The sequence below is a fragment of the Varroa destructor genome, unplaced genomic scaffold (genome assembly GCF_002443255.2).
Source record: "Varroa destructor unplaced genomic scaffold, Vdes_3.0 BEIS01000001.1, whole genome shotgun sequence".
NCBI classification, from domain to species: Eukaryota; Metazoa; Arthropoda; class Arachnida; order Mesostigmata; family Varroidae; genus Varroa; species Varroa destructor.
In genome coordinates this window covers 71,873,134-71,884,466 of record NW_019211454.1, presented here as the reverse complement: position 1 = coordinate 71,884,466, position 11,333 = coordinate 71,873,134, and the positions used below count along the sequence as shown (strand labels likewise).

Sequence of the window (11,333 nt, the reverse complement as noted above, 5' to 3'; positions counted from 1 at the left end):
TAAGCAAATCCGCGGACTTTGAAACTGAACAAGCTAGATAATCTAGAATAATGACTTCTAAATGCTTCCCTTTTATTTTTTCGTAAACTTGTCCCAGCACTTTTAAACAGCCGTATACATACCACTCGCCTTCTCATATGCAACTTCTTTATCTACGACCCCTCGAAAGGAATCATTACTCGGACATACTTGCCCACTAGTTATTCTTTTTAAAGCATAGAAAAGTCCTGTAGTCAGACGGATTTAGATTGGAAGAATGAACGATATCCTTTTACTCCGTCCAGAAGGAGAGTAACATGTGGAGATGAGATCTGGCGTTTTCATCGAGTGCGCTATTTGGATTACCGTACCGACGATTTGAGGAACCCGAAAAAACTGGCGGTATTTGTTATTTTATTTTCAGCAAGTATCTCATAGTAGCAGGTACTCCTGATGATGTCTACTATAACTATTATACTATGTTATGTCCGTGCCCACCTTACACTGCTACTAAACTCGATTGCCCTCCTAGTTTCTCTTTGCCTGGCGGCAGACATTGCTTTGTATTTGGGGAACGTATGCCCCTGGCGGAGTTTTTGTCGACTAAAATTCTGCAAATTGCACCTAGAACGCACCATATGTATTTGCAACTGGCATGGATTCACTTCACGGAGAACAATTTTTTATTCAGTGTCCGCAGTTTCATTATTTAGGTTACAATTTTGTATCACGTATTATGTGAAATGCCAGCTTTGGCCGAGGGAGCCTCCAGGCTCCGAACTTTACTTACACGAAAAGCCTTCCCTGTTGTTCCCTTCAAGTCCTGACATTTAATCACCTCGTTGCTAATTCTCAACTTTCTCCGTTTTTAAACGTTCGCGCCATGCAGGTACTACGCTTTCGTGTAAGCCTTCTTTGCCTTCACTAGCTAAGATGAGTCTCTGGAGGAACAGAAACTTGACCATTAAACTTCATTCGAAAAATCTTTTTACCTAAAAGGTGCTTTTGTGAATTAATTTTTACTAGAATAAACTTGATTGATGTTCACACATAAAAACTGAAAAAATGCAGTTGAAACGTTACTCAGGTTCAAAGTCCGCCAGATTCGCTTTTACTACCCTTACATATGTATGTATATATATATATATATAGCTAGTACAAGTAAAAATGTGGTATTTCATTTATATGCAGATCACTGTGCCCCCATTTTTTAACGATTTTCCATCGGGACCGGTTGAAGGAACCAGTTAAAAACTACTAGTGTATTATTAGATGGTAATTCGCGCTATTGTTATTTGTTTGTATGCTAATTTAATATCTAGCTTTGTGTCAAGTCAACAGAAGTCATACTTTAGCCCAGTTTGTCTAGACGATTATATGGGGCGTTAGAAATAGAATCGGAATTTTTAACGATATGAATATACAGACAGTGAGTGATGACCCGTGTACAATACGCCCTATCAACCCATTATAAGCACCCGTCTAATATCTCTTTTCTAAATGCCGTCGATTCCCACACCCGATTCGAATAGACTCAGATATACATGCCGTAGTGCTCAGATGCGTCCATCCCGTGCATCGACCGCGTGCACCCAGCTTTGAACTCGACATCTTCCCCTAATTCAAAATTCACAAATTATGGTCAAAATTATGTTTGAAGGTAGCAGCAGCGTACGTGGCCTTGTTAGGAGACTGTACTTGTAGCTGTTATGTAAACAAACGGTTCAGAGGTCGAACTGTTCTGACCCGTACGGACTTTGTATCAGGCAACCCAACTGCTAAAAACCATTCATGATTTCGTTAAAATCTATTCGCCAGAAACTTAAATCGTTACATGCATATGTTATGTAGCATGAGAAAAATAAGGGCGGGTCGAAGATTCGTCATTGGATTGATCAGTAATCCAACTCGTGGTAGGCGATTACCTACTAACGTCTGTTCAACAATTCGACGGTCACATTGACTCTTATAACGCAACCCTTAGAGATAAACCAGAGTTAAGAGTTCGTTTACCCATCTGGATGAGTCCAATGATATAGTAATCCTCACTTATCTCAATCAGGTGAAATTACGATATTTTTCATGGCCGTTTTGTTGGCAGTATTGTTACTGAGTCTACACAATGACGACGTTCAGTTTACCTTAGAAGAGGCAGGAAAAGCGGGGTCTCAACCGGAACTTTTGACGGCTACGCTCCGAGCAATTTCAGAAGCTTCGATACATTATCGTGCACGTCGATACGGACGCACCTCCATTCCACTTTTACCATTTGCGCAACGACAACACTAACATAAGGTGGCAACTCCCGATGGCGATCCACTCCGCCCGTTCAACGGGTAATGACGTTATCTTTGTCGTCGAAGCGGTAGTGCCAGTGATAATAATTGTACACAGCAGATGTCACACACTGCGCCCCCAACCCTCGACACCATGAAGCCTTTCGTTACCACCTTTAGACCCGCAGATCCTTCCTGCTTGCCCCATCTGTTTGCTATTTTCCTCAATATCTGGCTAACATAATCTATGCTAACTTTACTCAACGTTCAAGGAATATTGCATTTGTGAAATTTGTTCGTTTTTAATTTTTTTTTACCTTTACTCATCCCTTCATTGAGTGCTTTTGTTAGTTTATGGTACGTGCGCCTATTGTCTCAGATCACTAATCTCCTTACGCGATGACGATGTGTTCCTGCCTGAACGAATCGGTTATATTAGCTTGATATTTCTCCACATTACCCTCTGCCTGTACATAGCACGGTTTTGGTAATTTTTTTTAGCTTAATTTCGTATGCACACTCTCGTCACTGGGTGCGTCTTTTTTCAGTTGATTTCAGTCACAAAATGCGCTTGGGACTTTTCTCCCTTTTGCGAACCCTTGTGCCCCCACCCCCGCGCAGCCGCCGTGGCGTTACTCGCGTCTCGTTTTATTCACCCTGCATTTCGGCCGTTCCTGCCGCTGCTGCTGCTGAGATCGCCGCCTCTTCCACAGAGCACGGAATTGAAGGAATAGTGGATCGCAGCATAATTAAACGACTTTAGTTAACGTATCGCTGCAGTACCTAGCACAGAATTTTTATGGAGGAGAACGTTAGTTAGCATCACGCGTCCACGTGACCATCTGATGGACATATACAGTAAATGAAACTCCGGGAACAGCGAGATAGAATAACCTCATAGCTCTAGGGCAACACCGCGACTGCCACTGCCGCTTCTCGTTCGGGCTACGTGGTTTCACATAAACTGAATTCGACTGAGGACCGAATGGGAAGTATAGCCGTTAGCTTGAGAATGGTCCAGGACTAGTTGATGGTTTCTTCATTAAAAACATCCAAATGAGCGACAGCTTGGATCAAAATGGCGGCGTAATACTCCTCTTTAAATAATAGCATACATTTATTCAATATTATTCTATATATTACATAGTGTACTTCGGCGAATACCGATACTGAAACACGATGGGCCGCTATCATCTACCTGCGTGCATGTCGATGAAATTCCTATGAAGCATTGAGGCTGGCACGAATTTTTCGTCGTTTAATTTCGGGGGCGTGAGCAAATACACCTTTGTCACGTAGTTTGTTATTAAAAATCAATCGAGAGAACATTGTGCGACATTTAGGTTGATCGCGGCAGGAGCGCGGCAAACGGACGAACGCTTTCCTCTGCTACTGATGTGTTATTACTCTCATGAACGTCACGACAATAACTAAACTCGATATGTCGATTTAGCGGCGCAGAGTTGAAGGGGTTTCCACCATTTAAGCCGTTCCATATGCATCATTCATTAGTAACAAAAGCCAGCCAGTAAAATGTTGTCCTTTTGACTAAGAATTCAATTAACGTTAAGGCCATTCAGCATATATCTGCTCGTAAGGCATCGCTAATCATAAACGACGACTATTTTTCAAATGGGCGAATGAACATCGCCGTTTTAGGCTCTCCTCATAAACGGACTGCTACGATTATCCTCGGCCAATAAACGTTTGGGTTTGACGGTGCGTTTCGGGTGAGCTAGTTGGCTGGTAGCGTCGTTTGATCAACGCTTCAGAGGCCAAACTAATCACTATAGAATATTTCATCGATACTAATTAACGATATAGAGAATGGCTTGTAAGACATGGTGATAGCTACAGAGGTTCGAGTTTTACTAAGACCGGCTGGAAAAGCTGGCCGTACTGCTCTAGCATGACTATTGAGGGTAGGCGTTAAAGTGCTGCAGCTTGTTCACTATCGATTTTATTGTCGAGCGATGATCTTCACCGTTTAGCACGTCCAGATAAACGACTAATAGCTTCCTTTGTCACCCCCCACCCGCTTTCCATTTTCAACTTCGTATCCACATCCACACAAACGCAGCACGAAGCAAAACGGCACGTTTATAATTATCATTATACTATTGCCCCAGGCTTCACGTTTTGCTGCGGGCTACATCGTAAGTAACAAGGCTTGCGTTCTATTATGTTTTTTTTCACTATGCGATGGTGAAGGGTGTAAACGTTACGAAGTAGCTATTGGAATTCGTCCGACGACGCCAGTACCCACTGTTATCAGTGAGGAAACAAGCAAAAATGCGTATATCGTACGAATGAAACACCCGTTTGCTGCCTGTATAACCCTCTACTCAGATCTAATATGTATAAATATATACGCGAATACTCGAATATAATTAAAATATAGTCAAAATCGAATACTAGGTCGTGCCCATTTGCGACGGATATCTGTCGAAAATATTATCGTGGGGCATACGGAAGTGGGCAATTCACTTCAGTTCATAGAGAGCTTAACGTGAAATCGTACTCCTTCTTTTTTATGTACATTATGTCTTTGTATAATCTTGCAGGCTTATTATTACATGTATGTACATATATTCATCCGTTGGTGTTTTTTGCCTTAGTGGAGAGGGTTATGGCCACTAGCGTAATCCTCGATACCATACCACGCAACCAAATACGTGCCGGGCGTATTGTCTGCTGCACGAGACAGCTATGGTACGTATGGTATTGTCGGTGCGATGACCATAAATCGTCCGTCTGGCAGTCAAAAGCTAGAGAGTGAGCGTACATGGGCATACGTATAGGAGTACCGATTTCTTTTGATATGCCAACTGAAAACACTCCCAGGTTTCCTTCAACTGCCATGCCGTCATTGTAATCAGTGAACGATTGTTTTGAACCAGAACTATTTGTATTTATAATATTATACAAGCGTAGTAACTGTACTCACTTTCAGGTAGAGAATGCTATCGAGACATTGAAGATAAGACCAACAGCAACGCGTCTATCCTATCCTGCGTTGGAAGGCTGTTTACGCATGTTTGGCCTAAGTCGCTATCCCTGATGTTACTATTACTGCTACTCATGACCCCGCCGACCCCCTCCCGCGCCCCCCGCCTTCATACCACCATTTTGTTGTTGTTGTCGTCGTCGTCGTCGTTGCTGCTACTGCTGCTGCTGCTGTTGCTGTCATTTTTATTATCGACGCAGCATAGATTGATTATAGTTTTCTTTATGTGGGGCACCTCTCCAAGTTTTTCCAGACTTGTAGGTCCGACTGGGTTGGCTCAGGTAAATCGACGCTCTTGTTTAGCTTTCAATCGAACCCTCTCCTTTTCGTCTAGCTGCTAATATTACCCCTTGCGATGGGACGATTCATCACCTGTACTGAACTGATTTCTACGCACGTGGATACCAATAGGTAAATTGACGTGAAGCCCTGAAGAGCAGGCAGGAATGGTGAGCAGTAGCAATGGCAGCAGTAGTTTTGCCGTTGCCGCTGCTGCTGCGACAGCTGTATCTGACTGGTCCACAAGATCTTCACCACCGCACATTTATTCTTCTTATCTAGAATGAATGTCTGTAGTAGTTGGACGAAATAGTACAGATGGCTGACGACTACCATTAATTGATGACACCGCCGAAAATGCAGATCCCGGACGCAACTTACTCGTGGGCCCAGCAGGTAGCTCACACGTAACCTCTCTGTGTAATAGAGTCGGCCTCGTGAGGTTCCTCTTCTGTTTGGTACTTTTGGGCAGATCGACGTCATGATCCATTTGCTAGTGGTGCGGTTATGAGATGGCAAAGAATCGATGGTTGAGCATAAGATTAATGAAACAAGTAATAACGAATGCGACATTACGTTCGGCTTCATTATAATGATTCCCCGAGCTATTTAAACACGCCATGTCCAGCCGCTTGAACGAGATGCCTGCAACGCGATACAGAGACAAGCATTTACGATCACGGCCATAAAATAAGTGTGAATTTAAAATGTACTTCATTTGAAATTAACTAACACGTTAAACGTGCCACCTTCAACTTTGGCTCGCTATTTACAATTTTGCTTTACTCAACTGTTAGACGTTATTTTAGCTTCGTCTAAAAATCATTAGTCAAACAGAGAGCAAATCAGTTACCGCACTAAGAGCCTCCTCGTTGCCGTCATCATCGGCTAGATATCATCCTCACACATATACCTAATATGATATGGATGTATAATATATGTGGGTGGATATACATTCATATTGTGTATCAACGACCTATGCAGACATATAACTTTGGTCTTGATTCTATGTTATCTTCTTTTACGCCTCGCCTTCCTTCCTTCGCTCTTTCTAGAAAATTATCATCTGTCGGGGCAGTCGGATGGCCAGCTAAGCAATGATGTGGAGTGAGGCGCCCACCTTTGGTAATCTCGTTTGCCCAAAGCAACAGGGATGGCAAGAAGATGAAGCAGACACCAAACTCTCCGTACTAACAAGCGTTAATATTCACACAGTAGGAACTAACGGTATCGGAGGACACGGCATCGGTGGCCTTATAATGTTTACATTGACATGGCCATTTTCTAACGGTCAAGCAAGCATGAAAGGAGGTAAATGTGCTGCTACGGGCCTTTCCCGCTTTTTCGGACGCCATCGGGTTTCTTTGCTTTCCACTACTCCGCTTTCTACCACTGGTAGTGAGTGCTTTAAGTTTGCCCTTTCCCGAAACATCGTCTGAATTCACCTCTAAGGTCCACCAAGAACGTCTGCGGTTATGCTGCCGGCTTTGATGGTAAATGTAGCAGCGGTAGTACGATCAGTAGCGACCTCGGCTACTCGTTTTTGCCGCTTGGCCACCTTCGACGAGGTCCGAGTCGGCAGCTAAGGGTAAATTTGATGGTGGAGCGGGCCCCCGTCGAGAAAAAGAAATCGAGAGGAAACCTCATAAGGAAGGAATCCTGATTTGGTCCTCCTGAGGATTTTTTGTTCCGTTTCGTCTTGCACCAAACCAGAGGAGCAATCATAGCGAGTGGATACTCTTATCCAAGCACCAAAATAGCAAGTTCTAAGTATTGTATATCACGCCATTCTGTACAGACAGGGAAATCTAGACGCTTCATTTTCCATGCGGAAAAATGGCTTATTGTGTAAGCTTTCCTGCTATATTTTATAATGATATATTTTAGGTACGTAACGCGTACTCATAGAAAACGCATTCAGTCGTACATAGCGGTTCGTGCTTACACAGGTGATGATGTTCAGCGTAAGGCCATACGAATGGATATCATCTACGAGACGACTAACCTTTAAGGTGAGATGGAGCTGAGCACTTAGTTTCTAACGGTAACGAGACGACAATTTTGCCGCTAGACGAGTGCGCATACTGATAGAACCACGATAGCGAGCAGTCGCAATCCAATGGATTATCTGTAATGTAATTATGACATAGGTTATGTACGGGAGGGGAACTTCACCTATGTTCAATAAAACTGACGTTATCTATAGATTCTCACTCAATTTAGGAGTGCTTAGCTTACAACTTAGTAACATTAGGATTTAATTAATAAAACGGTAATTAGCATCTAAAGACCTTCCCTCGTAGATAGAGTTCATAAATCCCTGTCAAACTGTCGTTTCTGACCGTTTGCAATTGGCTGCTGCCGTGGCATTTTCTTTTTTAAATTTCTATGATGAAGTACTCTTGTAACTGCTCTTCTTCGGATACCTCCACAAATCATCTTTTCGACTTCTTTATAGGAAAATATAGATTTGTCTCTGATAATTCCCAGTGCCAGCTAGATCGTGATGGGCGTCCTAAGTAATTACGTTTCTAATTCAAGCCGCCCTGGAAGCGACAATATTTCCATCTGATCGTGGAGTTTAGTAGAAAACTGATTTAGTCCACAAGAGTTACTCTCATAGATAGTAAATAACTTGCGGCAAGGTAACAGTAATATTAAGAGTTCCTAGGGACTCTGCGTTGTTGACGTTCTTGATTTGTTACAATGTTTCAGAAAATGATATACTACAATTATGAATGATTGAATGAGCCACGGACTCTTGTATATGGGAGATCGCTTTTGAAGGGCCTCAAAAATCCTAAATCTTCTGTATTCTTTCAACGAGATTGTGTTAACTTTGCCCTTGACTCATAGACTTTATTTAATTAGTCTACGCGTTGATACGATAGTTGGCTGAGTTAGCCTTGTCGGAAGAGTTTTGCTACACCGCCACGCCGCTTTTGTGCCTTGTCCTCTGTTTTCCCTTATTCGCCGATAGGCGCAATAATTTAAGATGTTCTTCAAGGAACTTCACTTTTCTATGCCTTATGATAGAAAAGTTGTGATGCGCCTTTTTCGATGCGATGCATGCATAGTACTGTGTGTTTCCGCCAGTAAACAAATAGTAGGCAAAGATGAAAACGTGGGTAAACCCTGATTGAACCGTGTATTTTATTAGCGAGGGGTGTTCCGAGCTACTGGACGTTTATTGGAAACGTGGTTTACAATGGTCCGGTTCGAAACCGAAAATGTTTGGCATTCCGAACCATATTCGGTGTTGTTTATACCAAATCGGATATACTGCTGAATAATGCATACATTCCTTGGTAGCAATAGGTAAGGTCAGGTTATTCCTATCAGTTGACAATTATAATGCATGCGTACATGTTTAGGTCGAGAGCACAAAATCTACAATGTTTTATTTGAATAGGATAGCTTAAGACAACGGCTTAGGTGAAACGGTGGTGGCACAGCAGTGCTAGGTAGCAACCTTTTTCCAAGTCCAAAATGACAAAAAGTAACTGGTATCGCATTCGCAATGGAATAGGCAGTACCGAGTGAAAGATATAGTCTAAATAGACTGAGAAATAGAAGACTTATGAATCCTTGCTTCTTACTTAATTTTCTATCAGGTCAAACATTTTTGTAGACTATAGCAGATTCAATTCTATTGATATCTTATCTTCTTGTTGTAAAGAAGATCAGACAGCCTACCAATTTCCGTCGTTTTTGCTCATATAAGCCAGTACATTAGTAGGCCACAACATGTGATATGTATCTATAATGTAGAAAGAACTACAGAGGATACACGAGAAAAGTTAATAGTCAAAACATAGATCTAAGAGATAGACCACACGCGTCATTGGCGAGGTTTCGTTCGTGGGTTGGTTAGCGACCTTGACAGAGTAACAAGCGTCATCAGGATTGTTCGAAAAAAATACTTTCGCTTGACCTACGTCACACGATAGGCATGATCGAAACTGAAGTCTCGATAGTCCAAGCTAATTTATACACAGCAAACATATAATTAATTAGAAAATAAAGCTACTAAATCTTGGGCCCTAATACACTCTGCGCTTTATTTACGAAATACCTATGTTCGATGTTAGATTCGTACGTTGGCTTTGAGGTAACTGTTGGTGACAGTAACTTTCAGCTTGTCAGATAGAATGGAATATATGATGTGGAATACTGGAAACGTGATAATCACGCCTGGAGTACTAATGAATCGTGACAACTTTCTGTTCGTTTAAATAACGCTGGTGGCGGTCAACGAAAGTATCAAACTAACCAGCTACCTATGCATCCACTCAGAAAACTATTTTCGTGCAAAGTTTAACTTGTGTCTTGTACAGTTGCGCTGGCTCTGGTACGTTGGCCGTTATAATAAATGACGGGTATTAGACAAAATGGAAAATGATAGAAAAAGTTGTAGTTTCTATGCAGAGCATTCGTTTCCATACCGTGCACATCTAGAATAACAAGTGTGTCTGTGATTTTTTCAAACACAGAACGATGTAGCACCCGCAGTCGGTTGTGGTTAAGATAGAGCCACTCAAGGTGCGGCAGATTGGCGAAAGCCTCAGGAGACAATGATGCGATGCGATTATGCATCATATAAAGGAACTTGAGATTAGCTCCGAATGGCGAAAATGCGTAACTTTCGAGCTTGCTGATATTATTGCCGCGTAGATCCAGTTCACGCAGTTGAATCATGTCACGTAAAGGTTCGCTAGGAACCTCATCTAGGCGATTGAAGCCTAGTTTAAGCCATTCCATGGTTCCTGAAATAGCGATAACAATTATAGTTCCCATTAAAATTGTGTATACATTTATTCTAGATTTATCAGTCCTTTCTGACTGATACTGACTAACGTATGGAGCTAAACGTAAACTTGCTATGTTGATGGTGTCGTTTACATTTACTTTGGGCTGGCACTTTGATGGACCGATATTTCCGGCTTGTAAAATTTGCCGTCTAACACGAAACTAATTGAATTAATGTAGAAGTTAGTTCATGCTGCTGAAATATAACTTTCGAGTGGATCGGCATAACGTGCGAAGCTCCACAGTGTATTGAAGTCTTCAGCCGCGGAACTTTCATTTCAGAACTTAGCTCATCTCGCCAATGAAAAGTTTTACCTTGCCTATTAAAGCGATGGTTAACAAATATATATATAACAATATAGTAAGGAGAAATAGGTGGTTGAATTTACAAGAACACGTATCTATGGCTATGACAATTTAAATAATTTAAATTGTCATTAAATTTAAATAATTTTAATAAACACCCACAATACGCCGGTCTAATAAAAAAGGACAATGCTAGAAGAAGCATGTGTTCAAAGCCTGGATCCTGTTTGCTCGCCTCACTGCCCCTGAGAAACTAGCCGAGGTCGCTAATCTTGCGGGTTGACAGGTTCATTAAGAACGTAGCCAGGCGATACATGGAAACGGGAGTAAGAGCCTCTAACAGGGCAAATTTTTACGACAGCTACGCTGCTTTACTAGATACGAGACAAAAAGGAACAATGCTGCGTCGATTTTTCGGGGACCGAGGATCTGTTTTTGTGGCGTCACGCAAAATCAGCGGCTTAAAGGACCCACCCAAGCATGGCGTAATAAGACCCCTTAATTGATAAAGGTTTAGTGGCTTGGCACGTTGGGGGCAACAGGCACCAATATTAAACACACGACCGTCAAATGGCTGTAGGCTTCAACAATACAAGTTATGAATGGGCTAAGCCTTTAGAAAATCAGTATACTAAGACTAACAGTTCACTAACATTTTTAAGGAGTACAGAACACAT

At 42.0% G+C, this 11,333-nt stretch overlaps 1 protein-coding gene across 3 annotated transcripts in view; it reads right to left on the bottom strand.

The window, feature by feature from the left end:
• Positions 1-2,506: 2,506 nt before the first annotated feature.
• The window catches only part of LOC111249174 (uncharacterized), a 43,643-nt gene continuing 34,816 nt past the window's right edge, over positions 2,507-11,333 (bottom strand). For 2 of the 3 annotated variants that reach the window (XM_022802705.2, XM_022802714.2), the window contains 3 exons: positions 9,987-10,307; positions 7,547-7,669; positions 2,507-6,186 (listed from right to left, as the gene is read on the bottom strand). In XM_022802705.2, coding sequence (XP_022658440.1) covers positions 6,047-6,186; positions 7,547-7,669; positions 9,987-10,307 — 584 coding nt within the window. In that variant the 3' untranslated portion in view covers positions 2,507-6,046. The remainder of the gene's footprint in view (positions 6,187-7,546; positions 7,670-9,986; positions 10,308-11,333) is intronic. The other variant, XR_015330464.1, reaches the window with a different exon arrangement.